This window comes from Chelmon rostratus, chromosome 10 (assembly GCF_017976325.1).
Source record: "Chelmon rostratus isolate fCheRos1 chromosome 10, fCheRos1.pri, whole genome shotgun sequence".
Classification (NCBI taxonomy): Eukaryota; Metazoa; Chordata; class Actinopteri; order Chaetodontiformes; family Chaetodontidae; genus Chelmon; species Chelmon rostratus.
In genome coordinates this window covers 17,496,635-17,524,604 of record NC_055667.1, presented here as the reverse complement: position 1 = coordinate 17,524,604, position 27,970 = coordinate 17,496,635, and the positions used below count along the sequence as shown (strand labels likewise).

Here is a 27,970-nt window from a genome sequence, read left to right as displayed (position 1 = left end):
CAGTGTATGCCGACACATTGGCCTACAATGTTCTTTGTGGTCTACAAATTTTTTCAACCTTTTTTTTTTTTTTTTTTTTTAAGATTTCATAATATGTAAAAAGCACTTTCAAAGCAAACAAAGAAAAGTAGGGGAGTGAAAAAAGCCATACAATTTTGAGAAGACACGTCAATATCAAAATATCAGCAAGCCAACAAAACCAGCTAAATATGGTGTATTGCTGTACTCTCTAAACATGTTGCAGTTAGCTCACACTGCGGGATAGATATGTGTTTTCCACATCATAGGAAGACAGATAGTAAAGGGTGTGATAAAATATAAAATACCCACTGTTAAAAGCAGTGCCTAACTATCATATTGCAACACCAAAGCTTGTCAGGTAAACACAGTCAATGTGACGTTATTAATGAAACAAGTAACAAGCAGCTGATGAACTGATTCTGTGCCACAGCATAACACTCAACGAAAAGTGTTACCATTTCTGACATCCAGTCATTACAAAGGTGCTAACTGTTTTGTACACACACACACAAGGCCCGGACAACTCACATCGAAAGGGTCCGAGGGCCAATCAGTGCTTGTCTAACTTATCCTCTGCGTCAGTTTCTCCTGGATAGAAGATAAAGGTCCATCTCGCTAACAGAGACGGACACTTGCATAATCATCCCCACCTGAATGAACTCCATCAGCTGATTAATGATGGAGGGATTCAGCTCAGATCTTTGCTTTGCAATATAAAAAGGTCACAGCGTAGGGATGATACCACCTGGGACACGTAAATTTCAAATTCGACGCTTCTTGAAAATGTTCTGCTGACATCAGTGCTCGATTTAAACGATGACATTGACTTTCGTTGGTGCAAAATTCAGAGGACTTGCCAGTAAGGAGAAAATGGCAGGATGGATTAGTGGACTAACTGATGTATCAGGTCCTTAAGGTAGAGTGGCAAGTAAAGCACCCTTATGATCTCACCAGAATATCCTCACATCACAACTTTCTCCAAGGCTATCACATTGCTATCTAGGTAATACACACAAGAGAATATAAAATAGATTTATGATCTCTTTTTTAAGCAAGCTAGTCATTATTTTATGGACATAGACTGCAAATATAAATCAAATATTTATGGAGTTTTCATTTGCTCAAATCGTTAATATAACTGTGGATTCAAGTATCTACTTTAAACATGTTAAAGTGAAAATATTCTCTGATTGCACACATTTTAGATTTGAAAAGTCATTTATAATATTGGATTATTATTACTATTTTTTAAATCTGAAGCTAAACTAACATTAGAGCAGCCTTAAAATTCAACAAGACCGGTTATGGCTTTATGTGGTGAGTCATAATTATATGGTCGTGTTGGATTGCAGATGCTATCTAGAAAGAGTTAACCATGCTGCTCATTACCCATGTAAAGACAAATTTAGTTTTTCTCTAGTTTCATCAGAGTAAAATATTCCCGCTGCTGTTGCCTGACAGCCACTAGGTTAGGTTGAACACCCCTGGAGTGCAAAAATACAAGAGGGGAGCGAGAAGGGTTAAGGGTTAAAGTGCAAGGCAATAACTTTGAGCATCCAGGAATTAATTCATATACATCCTTATACGTGAATCTTCATTTGCAGTTTTTCTGTTTAATAAAAGATTATTTTCCTCAACCTCTCTATAAAAGATAGTATTTTTATTCTCTCCTCAGCTCTTTGATTCAAGCTAAAGCAGTAGCCAAAATATGGCCTCCTTTAAAATGGTGTCACATCATTTGATTGTGCTGCAATGGTGCAACAAGCTTCACACAAAATTCACCCTTCTGTCCAACATTTAGCTTCACCAGTCCTATTTTAGACAGAATGCTTCAAGTTTTTTTTTGTTTAAAATCAATTAAACAATGCCATATCAAGTGTTACCATAACTAACTTATACCTTACAGATGGAAATCTCAAACAATCACTTTTTTTGGGTGTTCTGCTTATGAACGTCAGTGTAAAAGAACTGTGGAAAGAATCTTCTGACACTTAATTATGGTTGTCGTAGCAGACACCTTTCATCCTCATGTGATCCAGATCAAATAAAAAGAAATGTCACTGAAATGATGAGTCACATAGCTGGAAAAACAGAGTGGAATATGATTAACGACTGACCAACATTTTAGCTTATACGACATTTGCTTACTTGAAACATGAAAAGTAAAAAAAAAAAAAAAAAAAAAAAAAGTAAAACCAGAAAGAAAATTAGAAAAAAAAATCAAGTTCAAAACAACATTGCACTACAGCACACACTGCAAAAGGTCTGATTGCTCATGATCCAATTGGACGTGTCAGGCTTGAAAATGGCAGATGGCATCATTGCTTTGAGTATATAGATATATAGATATAGATATTGTTTATGTACACAGTACAGTATATCTGTGAAAAAATGTGAAAACACTAGCTATCAATAAATGACTTCACCATGCTAATAGAATATCCTTTTTCAAACCTCTCCAACACAACATGGATCTTGTAGAGAGAATTACTCTTCGTTTGTTCGGAATACTACCTCTGTTTAGAAAACGCTATCCATGTAGAAGTCATGATTTCATCTTTGATTATGTCTGACACCCCTGCTGTGAGTACAGAAACTGAAATGTGTGCCTTAAAAAGGAGACAAAAGTGGAATGGATAAATAAAACACTACTGTCACGTGAGTATTGTTTATAACAGTAGACACAGGAACTCTGGGGTTTTAAAACCAAGATTTGAAGTCTGTACTAAATGCGTTACTTCCTAATGGTTGATTTCGCTTTCTTCTCAGTGCCAAGTCCTTGTGTAGTTAGAAAGGTCTTTTAGCTTCCTGGCATAACATGTACAGTAATCATCCTCTCTGGCTCCTGGGTCGACAAAAGCAGAGCTACTCTGACAACGACAGCCTCTTGGGTTTGCTTCGTCTGGCGGCGGAGGCCGTGGGCTGTCTGTTTAGGCCTGAATTAGCACTGTCCGTTGGGTCGGGGATCAGGGTGGGGGACTGCGGGCCCGAGGAAGGGCTCACGGCAGGGGTTGAGTTTTGAGTAGTGGCAGGTGCTTCAGTTTTTGTTTGGAGGTGCGCCACCACGGGTGGGCGCTCTTTGGGCTTGCGGCCCCTCTTCTTACCAGTGGTGGCACCGTTCCTCACCTCGGCTTTGATCCCATTGTTCTCCGGCACTTTGCTCTTGCTACTGGAGACCACTTGACTGGCTGCTGCACGAAACCAGTTCTAAGGCAACGAAACACACTGTTAGTGATCAGCTCAGTCTTTGAAGAGGGAGAAGGATTGTTAGGGCAAACAACCATATCTGAATACACTGATATGGAGCCCCTGAAGTCATATAAGTGGGTGATTGTTTAAGAGCAAGCTATTACATTATGGAGGAAAGTTTTATTTTTGTTCTTTACTTGTTCTCACAAGTTAAGAACTTGTTTGCACAACGTAGGCATCTTGTTTTCCCAGGAGTTAACACCATGTTCTCGCAAGATCAGTGTTCCTTCTGCGACTGGTTTGTATTGTATCTAACAGAAATGGAAATGCTGCCTCTAAAAGAACAATTTAAGGAAAACTGACCCACCTGTGAGTGTGTCTTGCTGATGTGGTACTTCACACCGCTCTCTGAGCTAAACTCCTTCTGACAGATCAGACAAGTGTACTTCCCCAGTTCTCCACCACCCTGCAACACACACAGACACACAGGCAGTGTATATATACATGTTATTCAGCTCAAAACAATCTCTGTAGCAATGCATGCATGCCTGGTGATGCTGCAGCCATTATCATTAACATCATGGATATTCTTACTACCCAGATCATTACCAGAAGTTGGAAATAAAACTGTGCATTCATTGTCTCATACCTGCTGCATTGCTATCATTTGTTCGCTGTTTTTCAGCTAGGATTTTTGTCAAATCAGACTGTAGTGTCCTTTATGACTCGTCTAAATAACTCATTTTTAGAAGATCCTCATTTCATCTTACTTAATTTTCTTTTAAATCTTTTTTTTTTGCTGTTCATGTTTGTTGTTGTGCTGTATTATACTGCAATGTTTTCTGTTTCAGTCATACAAGCAGGTTGCAGAGGCAAAGCACACACACACACATACCAGACTGGTTAAATAACAATAGAGGTCAGGACGAGAGCAATCCTGACCTGACTGTGAACTGAAGTAAGAATCTGGGTTAAAATTCTGTGGGAATTCCATGTGTGTGTGTTACTACAGCGTCTACAGAGACTAAAGTAATCAGGTCGCTGGCTTTGCTGCAGGTGAGTGTTCCTACCTGGCTGCAGTTGGCGAGGTGGGCTTTTAGGCCTGACACGCTGGAATAGACAGCTTCACAGTTCTGAGACAAAACAGATAAACACTCAATCCATATTCCTGTGAAATTAATAACCTTATGATTATAAACCTAGAGCTCGATATTGAGACAAATCCCTGAATCAATGTTGAGTTTAGCTTAGATATGGAAAGTAATTTTCTATACATGGAATCACATTAAACAAGTGTTCTTTACTTCATTGGTGCAGCAGATGAAGCCCTTCTCCTTGACTTGGTTCTTCCAGGTCTCTAGTAGCTCTGGGCTGAAGTTGGGGAGGCCAGGACGGGTGTAGTTTAACTATACAAGAGAGAACATTTATATCAGTATTCCTGTTACAATTTTAAAGTGTGTGTGAGTAATAAAAGAGAGATTAAGGACACATTTATCAGTTGACACCTGGTGTTTGTGTGGAGCCTAAACATGTACATGTTGGCTTTTATGCCTATCAGTGTGTAATCCTGGTTGTGCTGCTGTATGTGAGTGTGTGTTGGTAGTTCTTCGGGTGGTGGTGTCTACTTTTGAGGTGAGTATGCATGTGTTTATGTCTACAATGTCTACATATGTTTAAAGAATCATGCGTGCATCCACTATCCTCACCCTCTTGCTATCAGGCACCAGGTCATCCTTGATGCGGCGCTTGGTGCCCCAGTCTTTGGCCAGCTCATCCTCTGCTATCTCCTGCAGGTGGAACACTGCCACCTGAGCTGACCGGCGCCTCACTCTGCCACTAGGGGTCCGCTCAAAGTCATCCCCCTGGCTCTCGTTCTGTGCTGTTTTTTCTTTGTCTCGCTCCCTCTCCTTTTCCCGGTCCTTGTCCCTGGCTTCTCTTTCCCTCTCCTTCAGCTGGCCGGATGGTGCTTTCTCCTGCCAATCTTTCTTCTCAGGCTGGCTTTGTTCCTTCTTGCCTACTGATGGAGATTCCTCAGAGACCACCTGGAGGAGCAGCAAGACACTTCTTTGAGTGGAAAATGTGGGTAAAGTTTGGTTACTTATTACAGTAATATCTAATAAAACAATGCTCTAAACAAAGGGAAGGCCTGTTTGCTATCGTAACTACTGTCTTCCAAGATGATCTTACCCTCTCTTTGCCAGTGTTGTTGTTTGTGTCGGTGATATTGTCCTTGTTGTTGTTGGTGGCTGACATGGAGGTGGTGATAGTCGAGGAGTGTTCGGTGCGGACATGGTAGTCTCTGCCAGCCTTGGAGCGGTAGGTTTTTCCACAGTGCTGGCACAGAAACACAGGCCTCTCATCGTCAGAGAACTCTCTTCCACAACGTTTCTGGTGGTACTGGTAGCCCATCAGACTGGAAAAGTGGGCTGTACAGCCCTATATATGTGTGTGTATTTGCACACATAATGTTTGCGTGATCGTGTGAGACAGACAGACGTGTGTGACAGAAATGAGACAGAATGAAAACACACATTAAGCAGGAAATTGAGTAAGTGGAAAGAAGTGTAGGTTTAATGGAACAATATTACTGAAATCGGTTAATAGTTTGCGGCTAATGTTAAAAAGACAGAGGAAACAGGAGGAAACTGCTCATTTTTCAGTGTGAGGACATGTCACAGTAGAGAGTCTATTTTTTGCAGCTCTCTCTCTTCCTCTCGCTGCCTTCTGCACTCTAGTGTGAGTAATGGGAAGCAGAGTGTTGATGTGGTTTTGGGCAACATGTCAAGAACAAGGCATAAAGGAAAAAAGGAGGGAGAGAGGTAAAAGGAAGCAGACACAAAAAGAGGAGCCTGAGGAAGAGGGAGAAACAAAATCGAAACTGGCAGATGAGGAGAGAGGAAAATGTGACATGAAAGACAGAAAAGTCAGACAAATGGAAATGAAGGACATGAGAAAGCGAGGGTAGTACAGAATAAGAGAAAGGAAAAGAGAAAGGGACACAGGAAGAAAGAGGGAGCGCATACCTCACTAGGACATTTGATTCGTCCCATCTGTTTGAGCACTCGGCGCAGTCTTTCTCTCTCCTTGTGCTTGTCGCCCGTCTGGCCTTCGCTCCCCGAGGGCTGAGGGGGAACAAACAAAACGTCGCATAAGCGTGGCCCACCGCGACACCTCCCTCTCCCTCCTGACTTTAAAAAAAAAGAAAAAAATGGTGATGAAAATGTGTTTTCCATCTCGGGTGTTCACACTGTGCCAGGATCATTAAATGGTTTCATGGTGAGGCTGTTACTCAAGGCATGTTTATGACAACTGTCAAACCCGTGTTTTCACTCGACTGTGGGCTGGTGCCAAACCCCAGCCAAGACCAGAACAACAGATGGCAGGGCTGCCAGGGAGGAGAAAGAGGAGGTGCGCAAGGGACCGGAGAGAGTCTGGACTCACTGAGGGATCCCAGTGGAGCGAACTTCATGTGTTTTCTCATGTGTTAACGCACAAGGAAGGACTGAGATGACTGAGACACAACCGAAGCTTTCTGTGAAGGTGCAGGAGATGAAATACTTCACTACTTCAAGTAAATCATGCTCAAGCCTCCAGGCAAGAGAACAGACACCGGCTCAGCCACTGATTTACACTGGGGAGGAGGGAGGGAGGGGGGGTATGAAACAACATCGGCATGTTTTCTTAATGCCTCTATCAGAGACAGAAGGGGAGCAAAAGAGCAAGCACAGGAGAGAGAGTAAGAGAACAGGCGGCAGTAACACAGTAGCAACAGCAACATCAAGGTCAAACTCAGTGGGTGACCCCTGTCCTTCTGTCAGCCCTGCTTTCCCCACACTGCACCGGGGCTGCGACACGTGAGCGCACTGACAACACACTAGTCCCTCGGTTTCTTTTTTGTTTTTTTTTTGCGTTAAGTCAAATCATGTAAAAAAAAAAAAAAATCAAACTTCACAGCTCTGCTCACAAGACAAGAAGTAGAACTGATTCATGAAAAACAAATAAGAGATTCAACACAAACGGTAAAACCGCCAGAGAATGACCAGAGGTGGGGGAGTTAAATGAATCAGTAAATAATTGTTGAAGTTTCCAGTATATCAACACTTTTTCCATACCCATATAAAGTTACTGTACTACCAAGTGACTGGAACAGTGGAAAATACAATATACAATACAGTGCATTTACAGAAACAGCATCTCTGTGTCCTCAGATGACCAAACCTGTCAGCACTCGCTTCGCACTGTGGCTGCAAAAAAGACACCGAGCACGAGCCTCTGTACCGAGAAACAACTCTTTTGTCCTGTCACAAAAGACACAAAAATATCTTTGCGCTAACAATACATACTTTATGAATACATGTCCTCAATGCATTTGCTCTAAAACACTTCAGTAAAATATATCACAAACAGCAATCATTGAGGCTAACTGGTTATACAGGCATCACAGTAGAAAAGTACTACTACTACTTCTACTGAGGGGCTATGGGTATGTTTATGGATTGTCAGTAATGTGCTACCTCCTTCTGGTCTGTTTAAAGTTTTCCTGTAGATGGAAAAAAGAAAAAAGAGCATGACACCTGCAAATGGCAAAAGACGTCTTTGATCAGGAGCTACTTGAGCCCGGAGCACAATCACAGACGGCAACACACTAACACAGAATTAACACAAGGACGGCAGCAGAAAACTACCTGGTGAAACCTTTGAGCATCTAAATGCACACACACACACACACACACACACACACACACACACACACAGTTGCTGTCTTTTGCTCTGCTGGACTGGAATGGTGCCAATAGGTCAGGGCCCAACAGGTCCAGACTGAAGACAAATGACAGTATCAAACAGTTTAACTTGGCTGACACAGGTGGCACACTCATCTATCATCACTATCAAACTGACAAACATACACACCCAAAGCCCCTCACACACATAGACATGCATGTGCACATATATCATATACTACTGGAAAAAAACACACACACACACACACACACACACACACACACAACATGCTGCAGGGTTTGATGCACGTACGTTCATTAATCTTTCATGATACTTTTTGAAACAGGCAGTGTTGAATTATTCAGCAAACTTCATAGCAGTACCATTGCTCTAATGCAGGAGTGTCATGATAATATCTTAATGAAGCTCTCTGCTGCCAGACTTAAGACAGCTGCAGCAAGAAACGTGAGCACTTCAAGGACAAGGATACCAGTCGGCAGTTCCAATGTATGGTCGTTTACAAACATCAAGATCACATTTGTTTGAGAAGGGAATTGCAGCTGACAATGAATATGTAAAAGTTAAAACGTGGTATAGCTCAAGGGGAACGTTTCTCGACTCTGTATGCGTTCCTATATGTGTAGATGTGTACACACGGGACGCCCCGCATCAAACACACAGAAAGCTGACGCCAGCTGCAGTGTACGGTGGATGTCCATACATAGACTCACAAGTGCAAGTCTGACCTGCTTCTGAATGGGTGTAGTGCTTTGGTGTGGTGTCCAGTAACTAACTACCCTGTTCAGTGGGTCAGTGTGACAGTGGTGAAACATAAGCTCTCTGAGTCCCCCGAGCATCTCATCTGGGCTACTGAGTGATGGATTAGGGGGCGGAGATCGGTCAAAAAGAAAGTCAGAGGGAATCATTGTTTAAAAGCAAACGTAAACAATTACTGGCTCACATGTGCACACGTGCGTGATGTACCTTGGTGGTGTGTTCAGCCATGGTGTGGTAGTTGAGGCCGGCCTTGGACCTGAACTGTTTGTGGCACTGCTGGCACTTCAGGGCATCCTGGAGCTGCAGGGGTTGAAGGCCAAACAGAAGATCAAATAACATTTCTATGAAGGGAAACTGACAAGTAACCCACTCTTGCAGGCTACACACTTTATTGGCTCTATCAATATAGCAACCTTTCATGTGCAACCTAATAGAGTTTGCTATTAGTGTGCAATTTTGCTCAACATAAAGGGCAAAGGACATATCAAGCCACTGGACACATCAACCAGAAAAGCCAATTTAACACATAGTGTTCCTTTTCGTAGATTTCTCTCCTCGCTTCAGTATTGATTCGGGGACAGAGGTGTTTTGATGGTGAGTGACCTAGCAGTAATGTGGTGATTCAGTCATTGCTTAACGGCAGACTGTCACTTTAATAGAGTCACACAGGCCACTGGGCCAAAGAGACATTAAAATGGCTGTAGGAACACGTCTCTCGGAGGGCCTAGAGGCTACTGCACTACTCCAGCTGGTTTGTTCTCAGGAAAAAGCTCTATTTAATGTAGCTGGATTAACTTCTCCAGTGCTTTACCCCTATTTTGTTTATTACTACGGACCACAATTGAGTGCAATGCAAACAAACCACAGACGTGTACAGTGTCCGTCCCCTTGATTTATTTCAACTGATATTAGCTTTCATACCCGAGCAGATGAGTAAAGGATATTACATGAGAAAACTGGTTGAGATTACTGTACTGAGATACTGCCTGATCAATAACATTACTGTAAAGGCTCCCTCGACTCTGCACAATGGAGTCCTCAGGGAGACGTATCTAATAACGCTGCAGTGAAAGTTATAATCAAATGTGGAAATTACAGCTCTGGGTTGAGAGATCTTTATTTCATACTCAGACGGAAAATAAGTTTGATAATATTTGTGGTTCACAAAAGTTTTGTCAATATGTAAAACGGTGGTTTAATATTGAGGGCATTTTTCAGCAGGCAGCCTCCTCCAGAAGCAGCGAAAGCAAGCTTGAAGTGAGGCGTTTGTCGTAGAATCATATCATGTCTGATGGGAAAACAATTCTCTCTTTTTCACAGCGAGTCAAATGGACAGCTGCGTCACCCACTGACCTTTTGGCAAATCTCCATGTGTTTCTTGAGGCCGTGGATTGTTTTCCTGGTGACGATGGAGCAGGTGGGACACACCACTTCACCTCGCTCTGAGATCGCTCGCTGCCATTGGGTGTCGGGAACAGCACCTTAGAAACACATGGAAGCAGTGTCAGTCTTTCAGTTAACCAATCAAATATGACTTGCATGGTGCCTAATGGATATAGCATTTCCATTTGTGTACTTAGTATTCCTGTTTCTGTGTCTTACAGCTGATGATGGGTACTGAGTGAGTCACCGATGTAAAACAATCCCTGATCAAATCCCTGACAGCTATCACAGTAGTGCTGTAACAATTAGACTGCTGCAAACATTTTCTAATGATAGAAATCCTCAGATCGCTCCAGTTTTATGGGCAAACAGACTCTTTTTGAAGAAAAACCCATGTGTTCACCAGAGCTGGTTGTGGCAGGGTCTTTCTTTGAGGACTGACTTGGAGTGGGTCTTCTCTGGGGCTCCTCGCTGAACCCACTCCCCTCTTGTCTCTTCACACGGCCCGCCTTCAACTTCTCCTCCACCTTGGACATACCTACAACACATACAGCGCATACACACACAGACACACAGTCATGGTAGTAATTAATACTCCCATTGAAGGTATTCAAGGTAAAGTGAGTGATAGAAGCGAAGAGGGACAGATGGAGGACACTGCTGAACAAGAGAAATACTAAAAAAAGGAAAGCTGATACTGGATGGAAAAAAAAAGAGAAAACCGTTTAAGAGAGAAAAGGATGTTATAGAGTTATTCTGAATCAGTGACAGGCAGACTGAAAGAGAGCAAGAGAGAGAGAGCAGCAAGTCCTGCAATCTGTGGATGAATTGTTTGATAAGTGACGGTAAGTAGTTTACAGCCCTGTGTATGCTGTATGAGTCACTGAGCATATGAATGAGACAGAACGAGAGGGAGACTGGGAAAGCTGTGTGTGATGTGTGCTTGGTGTGTGAGTCACTGATGCATTTAGTCGGATATGAAACACCTCTACAGTTGCCACATTATCACTATTAAAAGACCAGCAGCACTGATCCGCAGCAGTAGGGAGCGTTCACAATCACTGACGTAGCCAATCACACGAGGAGGAAAAGGTCTTTTGAATGAGGACGCAACCCACAGTCCTCATTCCTGGCTTCAAGCAGTGGTACGTACGCTCTCCAGCCACTGTATTAGATATACCAAGCTAGCACCGGGTTGGACCACCTATTGCCTTCAGAACTGCCTTAATTCTTTGTGACACAAATTCAACTAAGTGCTGGAAACATTCCTCAGAGATTTTGGTCCATATTGACATGATAGCATCAGTTGCTGCAGATTTGTCGGCTGCACATCCACAATGCCAATCTCCCATTTCACCACATCCCAGAGGTGCTCTATTGTATTAAGATCTGGTGACTGTGGAGGCCATTTCAAGATTACAAGATTATAGATTTGCACGTGCAGCCATGATAGAGGGATGAAGCTGTTATACTTATCCAGGTGTCTGTTTGAGTACAATGAACGTATTGTGATGTTCAAGAAACCAGTTTGAGATGATTTGAGCTTTGTGACATGGTGCGCCATTACAAGATGGGTACACTGTGGTCATAAAGAGATGGACATGGTCAGCAACAATACTCAGGTAGGCTGTAGCATAAAAAGATGCTCAACTGTTACTAAGGGGCCCAAAATGCAAAATGTGCAAAGAAAATATCCCCTGCACCATTACACCACCCCCACCTGTCTGAACGGTTACAAGGCAGGATGGATGCATGCTTTCATGTTGTTCACACCAAATCTGGACACTCCAATCTGAATGTCGCAGCAGAAATCAAGACTCATGAGATCAGGCAATGTTTGTCCAATCATCTGTTGTCCAATGTTGGTGAGTCCGTGCTAATGTAGCCTGACATTCCTGTTTTTAGTTGACAGGAGTGGCAGGTTCTTCTGCTGCTGTAGCCCATCTGCCTTAAGGTCCACTGTGCTCTTCTGTGTACCTCCATTGTAAGAAGTGGCAATTTCAGTTACTTTCTTCCACCACTGGATGACTGGATATTTTCTCTTTTTTGGACCATTCTCTGTAAACCCTGGAGATGGTTGTGCATGAAAATCCCAGCAGATCAGCAGTTTCTGAAACACTCAAACTAGCCTGCCTGGCACAAATAACCATGACACGTTCAAACTCACTAAAATCACCTTTCTTTCTCATTCTGATGCTTGGTTATGAACTTCAGCAGACTGTCTTGATCATGTCTACACAGCTAAAGGCACTGAGTTGCTGCCACATGATTGGTTGATTAGACGTTTGCATTAACGAGCAGTTGAACAGGTGTTTCTAATAAAGTGGTTGGAGAGTGCATGTCCTCCCATAGTTTCCATTAATTGGTGAATAACAGGGAACCTGTGGCCTGCTGTATTGTCAGTAATCAATAATGAATCAACAGGCACATAGTAACAATGTCTTCAACACAGCTAAGATGCAGCCACAGGAGATAGCTCCACACCGTTGTTAGATTATTATGGGCGAGTGTTCATTCGAAAATGTGGTTTGGGAGAATTGAGAGAACGTTCTCTTTCGTATTTACCTTTCAATCCAAATGTTCCGGATATTGACGGCTGTTCTCCGGTGAACTTCTTAGGCGTTTTCTGCTTCCGTCCTGGCTCAAGAGAAAAACACAGAGCAAGGAACGGTCAAACGCATCCAGTGCAAGAATGTACCCACAGTATGCAGTCCGTTCCAAAAGACATGCTATAATCTTACTGTGCCTCATTCGCTCTGGGTCTTCATCAGGGAAAGGAGGGGGAAGGCTGCCACCCTCGCTCTCGCTGCCGCCCGCGTCGGACGACGTGCTTTGGGACTGCGACTGCTGGGACTGAGGCTGGACTGGATGCGACTGGTGAATTTGCTGTGAATGCTGGCTGTGGCTGTGCGGTTTCCTCTCGCTCTTCCGGTGGGCCAGCTCCCCGTTCTGAGAGGGCGTGGACACCTCGTGGGTCTTTTTCACTTTGAAGAACACCGGAGAGGGGGGGCTGTTCTCCATGGGCCTGGATTCGCAGACCGAAGGAGGACAGGTTTGGGCAGTCAGCATTATGACGTTACTAACACCATTATGTGGGAATCTGAGCTCTAAATCCCAGTCACCTTTTCTTGGTGTTGAACTTGACAGGCGTCTTTTGAAGCTTAGGCTGCTCGTCCTTGGGCTCCATACTAACTCTGTCAGGGTGGTTCCACAGTTTGTGCTTCTGCAGGCGCACCTTTGTGGCAAACACTGCCTCGCAGTAGGGACAGCCGTGACTCAGCTTTTCGGCTACGGTGGCCTGACACAAACACAGACATGAGGAGGGGGGATTTAGAGTGAGCTACCCCCTTTGCAAAACAAAATGACAGTAGGCAGCTTTAACTGGAAGCCTTCAGTTGGCTGATCACAGGTTCTTGAAACAGCCCAACAGCTCACGTATTAATTACTATATATTATGGGTGTCAGCATTATAGATTCTCTGAAAGTTTCAAATCTGATTTAACTTTACAGGTAATTTATCTCTGATTGCTACGATCATTCCTATTGTCCAGTATCTTAACTGTGATCCTCTGTCAAAGTCTACTCTGAAGTATATGTTGGGAATAGCCGCATAGCAGGAAAAAACAGAGGTTAGTGACTCACCCCCTGGCAGCGTTGATAGTGGTACTTGACGCCATAGATGCTGGGAAACTCTAACCAGCAGCCTGAACACGGACACTTAACCCTGGAGCGGCGCTTAAACTCTTCCTTCCATTGTACTATCATATGGGCCTGCTCGGGGGCGAGGAAGAGAGAGTTCAATACAAGCAAGGATTATCGCTATACTGTACTGTATACTGTGCATATTCATGGGGAGCTGCCTACTCTGTGCAGGGGAAAAAATGAAGCCCACTTCAAACACCCACTCAGTTCAAAGAGAGATACTCACAGGGATGCTTCTCAGTTCCTGCACTTCTGCTTTAGGACGACCTTTCCTCTTCCCCTCTGCTGGCTCATCACACACCGGACCTAGTGAAATGAGAGAGAAAGCCGTTTCTGAGTTAGCGCAGAGTACTGCCAGTGCTTCACATTCACAGAACAGAACATTTTAATTACAAGGGGTAAGATTACGATCCAGAAAACCAGAAGCCATGTTCTTGATCTGAAGCAGGACAAGTTGGCCCTTCAGCACTTGATATGTTCTTGGTACTCTCGGTAATCCCCGAAAACTGCTCACATATGCAAGCTAAATATGGACTCGTATATGATAAAAAACAAATATATGCAGCTAGTGAGAAGTGTTAAGATGCTAGCTGTTGTTGTCAGAGAAACAGAGGAAGTGAGAGTGGATGTGTATTACTCATGTTGTGGGGATGTAAATCTGCTGACTCGCCTTCCTTTTAGTGACAAAATGCAAGTCTTTAAATCTTAGAGTCAAGACTTGGTTTAAGGTTAGGTTGGGTAACGGGTTAGGATTAGGCAAGTAGTGGTTATGGTTATGGTTAGGTCTCCAGGACATTAATATAAGTCAGTGTGTAACTGTGTGTGTGTGTCAGAGAGAGAGAGAGAGGGGGCAGTGAAGGCCTTCTGTTGAGCCAAACAGATCAGCTATAAATTGCCAGCATCTCTGTGAACCTCTGACACAGCACACAGCAGACCGACTGCCTCAGCTCTCTCCCTCTGCTCTCTGTTGCTCCCTCCCTCCATCTCTCATGCCGCTGCTTGCCTCTTTTCTCACCCTGTGCACAGCTTTCTCACTCTCCCTCCCCACACCCTTCCCCATCTTTCTCTGTGTGAACTTCAGGCAGTGCACTCGCTCATTACTGCTCTCTTCTCCGCTACAATTAGACCTCTGCACTATCAGCCCTGCACTCTATTTCCTCCATACGGTGCTACTTGAGAGAGGGTGGGAAGATGGGGAGAGCCGAGGACGAGTGCACACATGTGGAGGAAGAGGAGGGGAGGAGGAGGGGGGTGACAAAAAGAGGAGGGCAGAGGATGCTGAGAGAGACGAGAGAATTGCAGAGGCAGAGGACTTCTTCCTCTGACCAAGCAGAATACTGAATGACAGTGCTGCAGGTAGGAGCTGAGGCTGTACTCTGCTCCTCAGAATGATATATCTTTACATCTGCTCTTCCCTGCATTGATCTGGCGAGGCTGTATAGCGGCGGCGGAAACAAGGCAAGCAGGAGACAGGGGCGCTGCTCGAGCCTATTCAGTCATATCAGATGCAGAAAGTGTCACAGGGAAGCTACTTGAAGTAGACATGATAGTCCTTTGTTGTGATGTGGAATGCAGCAGTGGTCTTGCACAGACTCTTTTGGATGTGTTGGACTTCCCCACACTGAGCAACATGACATTATGTCAGCCAACTGCTTTCTTCTCCTGCAAAACTTATTGACAAGCAGCAGCAGGACGGCACATAGGATACATAGCGTAGCTCAGCCCATTTGTGGCGGGTCCCAAACTGGATCAGAGCACGCCGCGTGCTGAGCAGGATTATAGAGACGGTTGGAGGATTTTTCATCCAATAAATGAATTGACTTCCTGCCATCGTTGCTCATACGAAAACAGGTCATGCTGGCAAAAGGATAGCCTTCAACCCAAAAAACATCTCTCTGTGTCAGCCATGTTAATGTGCATGAAAGCGCACTCCAGGCTGAACCTACCGTGACCTCCCCTTCTCATTCCCCTCTGTGTTTTATTCCACAGTATCAACTTTCCTTTTCTACCTCATTTGTCTCGTTTTTGTTTCTCACTCAGGCACAGACACAAACACGGGCCGACGGATTATATGTAATCTTTTACTTCAGACTCGCAATAATAAGGTAGAAAAGAAAATACGGCGAGGCTGAATAAGATTGAATGAGAAGTAGCACAGCACTGCTGGCTGTGTTTGAGAATAGTTCGTGACACAAGGTGTAAACACACGCATAAAAGCGTGCACTGATACACACAAACAGGTACACAAAACCATTACTAGCGTGCGTGAGCGTGATGTGTGCGCATAGATATGAGTGTATTAATATTCTCCAGGCGACGGAGCATTTCTCTATTAGCTGTCTGGGTAGCAGCTGGAGAGGTGATGCAGTCGGCGGTGCAGCTCTTGTGCTGAGGAGGAAATTGAGCATGCATTCTAATTCCTGTCTTAGAAAATAAAGGTCTTGTAAAAGAAAGGCATAATTAATGAATTCTGCGCCTGCAAAAGATATGTTCTTGTTGCTATGGGAATAAGATCCACTTGTCTTAGTTACCACTATCAGAGGCCTCTTTCCAGCAAGCAGAACAATTAGGACCTCATGTAGAAGGCTACAATGCAAATAGGCTTGTGCACACACAAGCCAAGGCAGCGCAGGTGCAAACATACTGTACAAATGAAATACACAACAGCAGACTTGTCTTTCCTGGGGTGAAATATGCAAACACAATAAAATGTGTTCGGTGGCTTTTACTTTGCTTTGCTTGCTTTGAGTATGGGTAATGCGCTCAGATGTTCCAGCAATCACAACCATTGTCTTGGTAAGAAACAAAGCAGGCCCATTGTGTCAAATCTAAACCCCCGGTTCTCAGACACAGGCCACGGGGATAAAACAGCTGTTCAGCTAATGTCAGAGTATGACTCGCTCCCAGCTGTCTGCAACTGTTGCTCCATGCTGGTTAATCCTGACAGAGGAGAAGAGAAGACAAGAGGAGAAAGGAGAAGAGAAGAGTCAGGACCCAGGAGTGCAGGCAGCTGCCTAATGATCTCAAATAACCTCTGAGTTCTCCTAGCTACGCCTGCAACTGCTCCCCCTGAGTGCAAGGGTGCACACATTACCAACACACACATACACACACACACACACAGGCGCACGCACACAACAGTCATTTGTTTTCCTCGACAAACACTCACACAGGAGCCTTTGTCTGTGTCTGCACAGTGGGGTTTGGACACACTGCAGTTTAGAAAAGACAACACACACAGATACAAACACCACTGACACAACTGCGTAGACATAAGACTCAGTATCACTACTTCCTTAAACTCAACAGACAATAGATGGAGACAGAGACACCTGGATACACTGCAGGGTGAACACACAGACAGAGTGGAACCATCTCCTTCGTGTGTCTGAGCTCTCCTGGTTTACAGTGAATGCAACCACTGGACCTTACTGCCATCTCTGCTTTGAAGTTCACCCAGTGTGTTTTCACTTTTAGTTCCTTCACAACTCTCGCTCGCTCGCACACGCTTTGCTTAGCAGCGCGCCAGCCACACACACACACACACACACACACACACACATTTACTACTTCCTTTTTCCTACTTGTTATTTTTCATCCTGTACTCCTATTTCCTCCTTTCTCTCTCTCTCTTCACACACACACACACAGACACACACAGACACACACACACACACACAGAGAGAGAGTACAAATCTTCCCATCATATACGCACCTCTCTTTGGAGATGTCCCCATACTTCCCTCCCAGTCAGGCCTGATTCCAGACAGTGAGTAAGAAGAAGAGGAGAGGTGGGGCGGCACCACAATGCTCTTGCTACTCAGGCACTAACTGAAAGAAAACCAGACTCTCTCAGTGAGTCTGGCTCTCACTCTCTTTGTTTTTTCTTTTCTCTCTCTCTCTCTCTTCCTGCCCTCTCTCTCGCTCTCTCTCTCCTTCCGAATAACTGTATCTGTGCTAATTTCTTCCACAGACACACTTGCTGAGACACAAACACAGACATGTCTAAACTAAGTTGTTATCATTTATATTTTTTGTGAAAACACTGCAGAGTACAAAGTACATCTTTTTCCATTTCTCTGTAATGGCAAAATGAAATCAGTCTGCGAGTGTTACTGTGGAAGCCCAAGTAAACGTGGCTTTGTTCTAGAGAGTCATACGCAAAAACCAAAAACAACTTACGAACATGGTTGCAAAGATGAAAATGTGAAGAATGTGTGTGATTTGCATCATGTTACTTTCTAAGATATTCAGTGGTTCTGTGAGCAGAGGTGGAAGAAGTACTCAGGTCTTCTACTTTAGTAAAAGTAGCAATACCACAGTGTAGAAATATACAACACACATAAAGGTGAAGTCACACATAAAAAAGTTGTAAAAGTACAAACGTATAAACATCAAAGTATACTTAAAAATAAAAAATATTCATTATGCATATTGACATATTTCAGAATAATGTACAATATAATTGGTTTGTAGTTACTGATGCATTCATGTGTTCATCATTTTAATGTTGAGGCTGATAAAGGTGGTTCAACTACTTTATATAGTTTATCTGCTGGGTAGCTTGTGAATTTCCCCTTGGGGATCACTAGAGCTTTATTTTGATATATAATACCACAGCATCATTTTCATGTTGACACCTCTGAGTATAAAGGCTGTCTATGAGTTGGATAATGACATAATGGGTTAAACATTTGGGCTTGATATAATGAGTAACAGATTTTTAAGGTTCAAAGATGCTATCTATTTCATAGATCTGTTTCCTCATTTGAAGTCCAACTGAAATCACATTTTAGTCACCCATTTTTGTAGTCAAATATAAAGTTGACGTCTTTATTTCTTTATTTTTTAGATTTCTTTATCTCTTTTTATTATCAAAAGGATAAAAACATCAGAGATGCTCCTTTTAGTCTCAGCTGGCTGGAGGGGCATGTCAGCGTCTGTGCTTGAGCAGCTGGCAGGCTGAGTGCCGGTGTAACACCGTAGGGAACAAGACAGAGAGTAAAGAAACTTGCACTGTAGCCTAGATGTCATGGACAAACAGCGAGTTGTTGGTGCTGTTGAAAAGTAAAGACCACACCAGTACCTAACCAGACATTTGCCAGTGTGCTTGCATGCTGTTTAATGTGCTGCAGCTGAGCAGCTAATTAGCACACTGACATTAGCAGCACACTTTTACCCGGTGAGTGTTTGTTCGGTGCTCATTGAACGAGCTGAAGTATAGGACAAGACATGTGTTCATGTTTGTAATTAGAAGGAGACTTAAGCAGGAAAGCTAATGTTGTTCAAAGGGTTCGGGATGGAACCGATGGAATGCTTAATGCAACGTTTAACTGTATCGAAATAAGGTCTCCATCTTTGTAGTTCAACATTTAACAGGCAAACAAATGGAAGAAACAGAGGATTGTAACATATATGAAGAATAACTAGGGATGCACGATAACCGTTTTTTAAAACTGATACTGATAACTTTCAGCTCCTAAAGGCCGATACTGATAACCGATAACGCACACATATACCTGAGATCATGACATCAATACTATGAACAAAACCAAAAACAGTTCAGACTCCTTAAATGAAGAGATATTTATTTTTTCCAATGAATAACTATTGGCAAGCCTCTCAAACATTTTCTTAAAGCTATCATACAAACCTATTTGATGTCTCACATCAATTTAAATAAGGTGCATTACTTACTGAAATAAAAAATAAAGGCCCCTTGAACTGATGCAAATACATGCATCAGGATTACAAACTGAAAAAGTGCATTCCAGGAGTTTACAAAAAAACAAATAAACAAAGACAATGAATGCACTGACACAAGTTAGATTTAAACATCTCTATGTTTGATGTGAAAATACTGCGACTATCAATTCAAGTCAGCAACTACCAAAATTATGACCGAGTTAACGAGTTGTTTTCTGGCATGAGGGGGTATTCTTGATTTTTCCCAGTGAGAAAGAGTTTTTCTGGTTATGCCGACGTCACTTGAACGCAGCATTCACTGCAGGTCATTTGGGTCCATAGTGGGAGCGAGGCACAGCCGTGCTGACAAAAACATATATGTTATCGGCGCTATTCATCATGATATTGGACTTATCGGAATGACGTCATAATTTCCTGTTATCGTCCCGATAATTATCGACCCGATAGTTATAGTGCATTGTGTATCTTTAATACAACTGCTGGGGGTGTGAATTTAAAAATTCTCCATATAGTGACTATTTCCTCGGGACATTACTTGTAGTTCAAGGTTTGTGCAACTCTATGACTTAGTGATAAACAGACCTGGAGAGGGAGATCTTCTTACCAAATAACTGGCAATTGGTGCCAACTCTAGGAAGAGTGAGCGTCCTGGGTGAAAACAGTTTTTACTGCCCTCAGTGGTCTGAACTACTATACAGGGAATCACTTTGCGTAGAGGCCGGGAATCACCACACAGACCTGCGGTTGGCTGTCAGTTTAGTAGCACCACTAAACCACACTTGAAGCAGCCAAATGAAAGGAAAGAGCTCGGGCTTGAGATCCCTGCTACATAATCTGGTGACTCACAGTACCTCAGATGCCTTTTCAGACCTGCATTGATTTTACAGCCTTCCACAAAAGCTCCATGCTTCATATTATTGGAAACCTAATCTATTGCCTGATGCCCATTTGGCCCACGGCCAGTAGCGTGTTTAGTGACATCCGATCACAACAGCTTCGGATGACTGTCCACATATGTGGCCTGTGAATTCCTGGGGGATGATGCTGACAGGTGAACTGAAAGCAAAGCAAATAAAACATTTTTAAGCGGAAGCCTGGCTGGACAGAAAATTAGAAACATATACATGCATCATTGTGGAATTTGCTATTTGTGCACTGAGCCATTTTGCGGCATACACACAGTGCGTATACCAGCAGCCATGGCAAAAGGCGTGTGTTTATGCAACAGTGTATACAGTACAGTATATGCAAGCCAGACAGACAATGCTCACTCCAGACTGTTTGCAGTGCCCTCCTTATGGACAGTGACTCACCAACTCAATCTCTCTCCTCTCCCATTTCCCTCTACTCCTTCTCATCTGCCATCCTCAAGTCTGCCAAATAAAGGTGTGACAAAGATGACAAAGGACTCTCCTCAAAACGAGATGCAGCATCAGGCTGAGAAAAGCACCAGAATTCAATTTTATCCCAAAACAAACATTCTCCCGATCTATAGCCCTTTATTGATTTCATCTTTCAGTATTGGGAGGCTGAAAGATTCAGCAGGCGAGAACTACAAAATATAAGAAATATGAGACATGAGGAGAGTGAGGATGGGAAGTGGGGATAGTGGGTGGGAGTACGGTGAAGAGGGCTGCAGGGATGGAATGGAAGGTGGCAGTGATAGTGAGGCTGGAGGCCTGGTGATTCACTGCTGCTGCTAATACTGCCTAATAAGTGAGACAAGGGAGAGATGAGGGGTTTGAGGATTAAATGGAAAGGAGTGACAGTTATGTGCAGAGAATGGGACAACAAGCGAGCAAGAGGAAGTGTGAGAAAGCAATGGATGGAAGGGGAGGAAGAGCGAGAGATTGCTGCTGAGGCAAAATGTGCAGGGTCAGCAGATGGCGTCTGTGGGCCTGAAATGAAGGTCCTGCAGTGGTGTGGTGGACTGTCATTTGAGAACACACATGCCTGCCCGCACCAATGCACGCACGCACACACCGACATGTAAACACAAACAAAAACAGCACAAACTGGCAGACTTAACATTCACACAGAGGCACAATCGTATAAACCTATGCAGGCCTTCCCCATGCTGATAAGAGACAGCACCTTGCACACAGTGTGCCCAGTGGGAGGACTGTGTCCTGGGATCACACAGGGTACTGCACCACTCTCCATCAGTGATGGAGGATGGTTACACACACACGCACACACACACCTAGACTCATTTATGCTTGCATTAAAGATGAATTTGGTAACATCTGAGAATCCAGCACGAGTAAGGCAGATTTTAAAAGTATCCAACTACAAAAAACCCATCCTCTCTCTTTAGGCCTGTCTCCAAGGCTCCAACTCAAAAACACATGAACACTGCGGGAGGAGAGGAGCACAGCGCATCGTTGTCATGGCTAACCGTATCCGACAACCTGTCACAAAAACACCTCACATTATCAAAATGTAAACAACAAGCATGGCTATTGTAAGTACTCACAGTTGTCAAGCTAGCATGTCTGGATTGGGAAATTTTTAGCTGCACTTTCTCTGCCATTCTTACGCGACTTGCTCGCTATAGCTTTAAGACAGGGTGTGCAGGTTAGCAGGTACGTAGGCAGATAGGCAGGTGGGTCAAATGATGTGATTGGATGGGCTTATTAAAGGTCTGCAACAGCTAAAGATGCTGGACTTCTTTCTTTTTTTACGGTCAGTGCATTTGATTTATCGATTGCTATTGGGGTGTTGGGGTGAGAATGTGAACAAATATAACAAAAAAGGCTTCTTAAATACATTACTTCCCCTAGCTTTAATGCCTTAATGTGTACTAAAAGGGCTTGCCTAAAGCATTTGGCAGAACAGCATTAGTTTTGACCAAATACTTCTACTGTAGGTTGTTTAACAGCCCTGACACCGTTGGAGAAAAAAGAGACACAACTAGAGCTCTAATAAGATGTTAATATGAAAAAAAGTGAGAGCAAGAAAAAAGAGAGAGACACACACAAAGTGAAAGAGCGAGTCACCCTCAAGGACCACATCCTTTCCTGCAAGTTGTCTGGTGTGGCAAGGTGACAGCTCAACCACACCACTCTAGGAAAGCACACAAACCCAATTTGCAGTCTTTGTTTCCATGTATGAAAGCATAGAGGGATTTCAGGAAACCACAAGTGAAAAAAAAACAGCCCAGCCAGACAGGATTTCTTCATTGTTACATCATGCAAAGTTTCCGACAAGGACGCCCGACATGAGAACTGATAATAAAGCGAGGTGTAACAGTCCAAACTTTCCATGGAAGCAAAGCAAAAAATGAAGAGAGACCAGCGGGAAGAGGTCAGATAATGTGGTACCTGGTTATGTGGAGAGCACACTGTGTCCAATGGACATAGACTGAGCAGTGGAAAAAAAAAACTCCACAGGGAGCCTTAGATATTGATGCCTTTGTTTCCCCAAAACGAGGCTCACGGCCCCCCTGGGACAGACGAGCTAGCACCAGGCTCATTATGTTTAGCGTTGTAGCATTTCTCCTCATCACCAGCTACAGCGAGCTCAAGCCAGTCACTGATGGGCAGGCTAAGTATTGCTGTTTGAAAAGGTGAAGCATTCTGATGCAAACAGAGCTGGTGTTTTGCTGGAGGAGCTACAGAAAGTCCAATCTCAGCCAATGAATACCTTCTTGCTTTAGCCTCAACTACATCTGAGTGAATCATAACACACACCAGTTACGGTGCAACGGTTGGGGAATACAAATGCCACTCTGATCGAGTGCCTTTTTGAAATGAAAATGTAAAATTCCTCATGCGTTTCTTTCACTCTGCTTTGTGTCTAAATCAATTCCTACTGTTGCGCCGGGTTCTGCATGTTTTCCAGTAGCTTTGTGCTTCCCCTTAAGGTTTCTGGATGTTCTTAGAGAATCTTCAAACCCCATAATCACACAAAACTCAATCCACTGGCAATGTTACCAACTAAGCCTCTCTAATGGCGAGGGAAACCCCTGGTAATGTTCCAGATAAGAGCAACTTTCCAGCCAAACAGGACAATTTTTCAACTACAACATAGTGGAATGTAGATTTTTATCTTGTGCAATCAAATTGTGCTGGAAGCCGTCCTTAGAACAGACTTAAAAACAATCTACTTAGCACAGACTTGCATTATCAAAAACACCGATATAATTACTGCACTGGTAAAGCAGATTGACGGTTGAAAACTAAACAGGCAGGCGGAATCACCAGAGTCTAAAGTTACCAGAAAAAGTCCCATGAAGACCAGGACCAACCCACCTCCAACTGTGATAGCATTATCTGAACACAGGCAAGCACGCCCACAATCACCGGGGGCGCTCATTAGCGAACCTGAGCCGAGCTTGTTTCTCTCAATTCCAGCCTTCAGCCTCAAAACTCCCTACCAACTTTGCCCTGATTGATTTATAAACACATCTTGTTTATTGACTAATAAAGTCTAAAAAAAATATATAAAACATAAAACTCTGAGAGGCTGCGGAGAAAAACCTGTCATTCAAATACACTGTTGTGCTCTGCTGCAATAAATTCTTTAAGAGCAAAAACAGCGCATAAGCCGGCAGCCTGTGTGCAGCGAGGAGTCGGAGACCAGACCCGGAGCCCGTGCTATACCGCTAATCATCATCAGATCAGGCAGATAACGACACAAAATTACAACAATTTAATAAATGGCTTTACCACTTTATGAGAATAAACTGTCCCATGCTTTCCCGCACTCTTTGTTCTGCCTCGCAAAACAAGCTTTGTAGTGCTGTCCACAGCGAGCACACACACACACACAGATGGACCCGTGCACGCACCCACACGGCCATGCAAATCCAGCCTACAGGGCTGAATATTAACGCGCAAGGAAAACAAATTGAAGCACCTAGGGTGGTGTGGGTGCTGTGTGTGTCTGGGAATGAGAGGCTATTTTGTAGCAACCAAAACAACTGGGTCATATTAGAGCAGCCCCAGTTTTCCAAGTCTGCCCGACTCTATTAACAAAGTCATGATGATCTGCTGGTTATTGGATTGAAACATAATTCCCCAGTCCGGCTCTCTCTCTCCAAAATCTTCCATCTCCATCCAGATGGCTTTGGGTTTCACTCATGTCAATGCTTGGCACTACTTGTTTGTTTGGTTTTGTCACTGTAAGGCAGTCGGAGGAAAAATGTTGTAGTTTCCAGGCCCTTCTGTGGTGAGAGCGGTAGAATTACACTGAGGCTGGGGGACCACTGATTCTTAGTAAAATATAACCCATTCAAAAAGCAGCAGGGGCAGTTATATGTATGGTATGTTGATCAAATCCTTGACAAACAACACTGAAGATCCGAACAGCTAGCGTGGAATTACAGAAGTCCAGCCAGTGGAAAAATCAATTGGACAAAGAGACAATGGTGCAGACGTACAATTGCAATCATCATGTATGTGTTGGTATGTCACGTTGCATGCAAACAATATTTTTAACGCTGCATCCTCACATGGAATTCACCCTGGAATCAGTCCAGGAGCAAACCTGGATCACACAAACAAGAGCTCTCCCCGTTCTCACATTCTAAACGATCTGTGAAGAAACACCGCATAGATCGAAAGTCACACACTGCTTTCATTTAACAAACTGTGGCAGCGTGTCACTCACTGTGTTTGTTGTTGTGTTCAGGGCCCGGTGTGGTTCTGACAGGCTCCTGGGGATGTCCGTGCTTGGGGGTCCGGCCCCTCGGCAGCCCCGACGAGGACAGCTTCCCAAGCCTGGGGCCACTTGGGCTCTCCATGCCTGCAATGGTGGTTGAGGGGGCACACACAAACACAGGAGATATAGATCGCTGGAGGCAACATTGGGATGCTTTCATGCCGCTCATTAATCCTGTTCCACTGCTTGTCAAAACATTATTATTAGCAATGTCCACTGCATCAATAGCTTGTGATGATGCTGTCTCCTCGTTACACGGCGCGCTTTCTTCACGTCGGCCGGTCGCCGCTATCGGACTGAAGGTTATCCGAGCGGAGGCACGCACATCATCAGCGGTGGTAATGAGGGTGTGACCTTCCATGTTTCATTTCAAAATCAATACTCCCACTTACACACCAACTCCATGCTCTGCCCATTAAACAAAAGGTGAGTCAAAGAGAGGGAGCGGGGACACAGAGCTCCTTCCCTGAGCAGCTCTGCCTTCTTTCTGTACCATGAAAACGAGTGATGCCTCTCTTCGTCAGGTCATGTGGTCAGCAGCAAAGTTTTATTTCTTTTCTTTCTTTCTTTTTTGCTTTCAGTGAGGATTAATCCTCGTTTGTTGACTGCTAGATAGATTACACAGCATAGCCCACCAATCCATTACAAAAGCCATGCCACCATCATCCTTTAGCAAGCCTATATGTCAGCTTTGGGCTCAGTGCGCTGAACCCTCAGCGCCCATCACCATGGGACAGTCTAATGGATGAAGGCTGACAATCGCTAATTATGCTAAGTGGGACTGATTACGATCCTACACGCTTTCTCTTAGCCCACATTCGCGTCACTCTCCTAATGAATTACAACAGCACACGGAGGGTCACCCAGTGGGGGTCAACCGGTGTCTGTTTACACGCCACGCTATTCACTTCACATCGAGCGATGACGGCTCATCCATCACAGTGATGGCATGCTCACAGTCTGTTAGAGAGCTGTTCACAAATTTGGACTGTTTAGAAGGGAACAGTGAGCTCGCTGCACGATGCAAGTTGCAGAGATACTGCACGCAAGGCGCCTTCCTGTTCCTGCATGATGTGTGAAGACAGCTACAGCATTTGACTATTTAAAATAAACAGATGTGGAGAGAGAGAGAGAGACAGCAAACCAGACTGCTGACCATAAAATCACCTTAAAAAAAACTGCGTACTTGTAATATTTGAGTTTTAATTGTGACCTCTATACTTTTTTTTGTGCACAATGCATTTTTATTTCCCATGTGATGAACTGGGCTGTGATATTCTGTAGGATATCACACTTTTGAGTTTTGCTCTGGTGCTTGTACCATTTAAAAACAAACAAACGCTGCAGCTGGTGTGTTTTTGCAGTAAAGATTAATTCTACAACTCAACGACAGCCCCACATTAGCATACATTTAGCTAGACACAACAAAACCTGGTGACACCCACTCACATCTCCTCACACAATCTGCTGACAAACCAACCTGGAAATAAGTATTTTAGCTCCGCACGTGGCACACTGCCATGCTGTGTGTGTGTGTGTGTGTGTGTGTGTGTGTGTGTCAACTACAACAAGGTTACAGAGTTGCCTATTTCAGTGGTTAAGAAAAACTGCAACACTTTCTTCCTCCTGGTCGGCCACACCTACCTGAACTGTCGGGCAGTCACCCAGCGCCAGGGGCCGGGTGGCCCCGGGTCACCCACGTGAGGGAGGAGGGGGTCAGGAGACAGGCACCTAAGTGGGCGTTTTTCCACCAATGTTATGTTACATGGCAATCACACCTGCTGTGCGTCAAGGACCGGTCAGACTGGGGTTGGGGGGCCTGAGAGGAAGCGGACAGTCGTCACCGTCGTCCGGTCCCCCCACCACTCTGCAGACGACGACGAGGTGGAAGAAAAAAAAGAGCAGGGCAGGAGAAGAGAAATTACAATTTCGTCTGCACATGAAAAGCAATCCTGGATACTTTCACCTTATTCCCAGTTTCCAATTGCCCTGCCCCCCCTCCTTTCCTGCATTAACATGTACACCACGAGGCACTTCTTCAACCTCCGTCTTCTCGTTAAACACTCCAGAAATAGCAGAAATAGCCAGGAAAGATAGGTAGGTCCCCGACTCCTTGAGGAAAAATATTAGAATACGGGATGGTTTATATAGGCAGTGAAGCAAAATGGCGACTTTATTACGAAGGAGGAGTAAAAAAAAAAAAAAAAAAAAAAAAATCCTTGCGCTGGCTGGAGCTAAAGGGAGGCACAAAAATATGTTTAGTGCAGTAATTTCGACGGCTGCGAGACAGTTGGTTAGAGTAAAAGAAACCGAAGCGAAGGAAAACGAGCAGAAACGCCAAATCTCGGTCGGTTTTGGTTCCCTCCTCGGTTCCTTACCTCGGGATTATTTCGGTTTTTTATACGGATATTATCTCGGCGGCCGTGTACAGTATTACAGTAATGTGTGTTAGGTCATGCGCGTATCCACTCCACCTTTGACAGTTGCAACTACAGTCTTGAGGCAACTTGCAAACTCTCGCGTTATTCTTATCGCTATCGAGCAGATTAATATTGGGCTTTCTGTCTAATAAACTCGCTGCAATGCCGGCTCGTGCTGCTCCTGCGACGTAACGGCGCTCGTTCCTGACGGAGGGGGGGAGAAAAAAAAGAGGGTCAGGGCTTAAATTCCTTAAATCAGCCTTCGCCAAGTGTTTTTAATGGTAGTTGCTGCTAAATGATCTCCCCGCGCGTCCTCCAGCCCGCAGCGGCTTCACCAAATCAGACAGGGAAAACGATGACAGTCCGCTGAAGGCAGGCTATTCTTT

The 27,970-nt window shown here is 44.1% G+C and overlaps 1 protein-coding gene across 8 annotated transcripts; it reads right to left on the bottom strand.

Annotated features, from left to right (window-relative positions):
* Positions 1–25: 25 nt before the first annotated feature.
* On the bottom strand, positions 26–27,909 carry znf512b (zinc finger protein 512B). Of its 8 annotated transcripts, none has more exons than XM_041946072.1 (18): positions 27,543–27,909; positions 26,809–27,276; positions 25,114–25,248; positions 14,021–14,100; positions 13,735–13,863; positions 13,215–13,390; positions 12,834–13,117; positions 12,658–12,729; positions 10,496–10,630; positions 10,063–10,190; positions 8,917–9,009; positions 6,234–6,332; positions 5,398–5,646; positions 4,917–5,252; positions 4,515–4,616; positions 4,281–4,343; positions 3,578–3,676; positions 26–3,228 (listed from the first exon to the last, which is right to left on the bottom strand). In XM_041946072.1, exons 3-18 carry the CDS (start codon positions 25,244–25,246, stop codon positions 2,887–2,889), a joined length of 2,520 nt encoding a protein of 839 aa, XP_041802006.1. In that variant the 5' UTR covers positions 25,247–25,248; positions 26,809–27,276; positions 27,543–27,909; the 3' UTR covers positions 26–2,886. The 8 variants fall into 8 exon arrangements, with proteins under 8 accessions (XP_041802006.1, XP_041802007.1, XP_041802008.1 ...); XM_041946073.1 differs by having other exon boundaries at positions 26,809–27,031; XM_041946074.1 differs by having other exon boundaries at positions 26,809–27,031; positions 27,639–27,909.
* Positions 27,910–27,970: the final 61 nt, after the last annotated feature.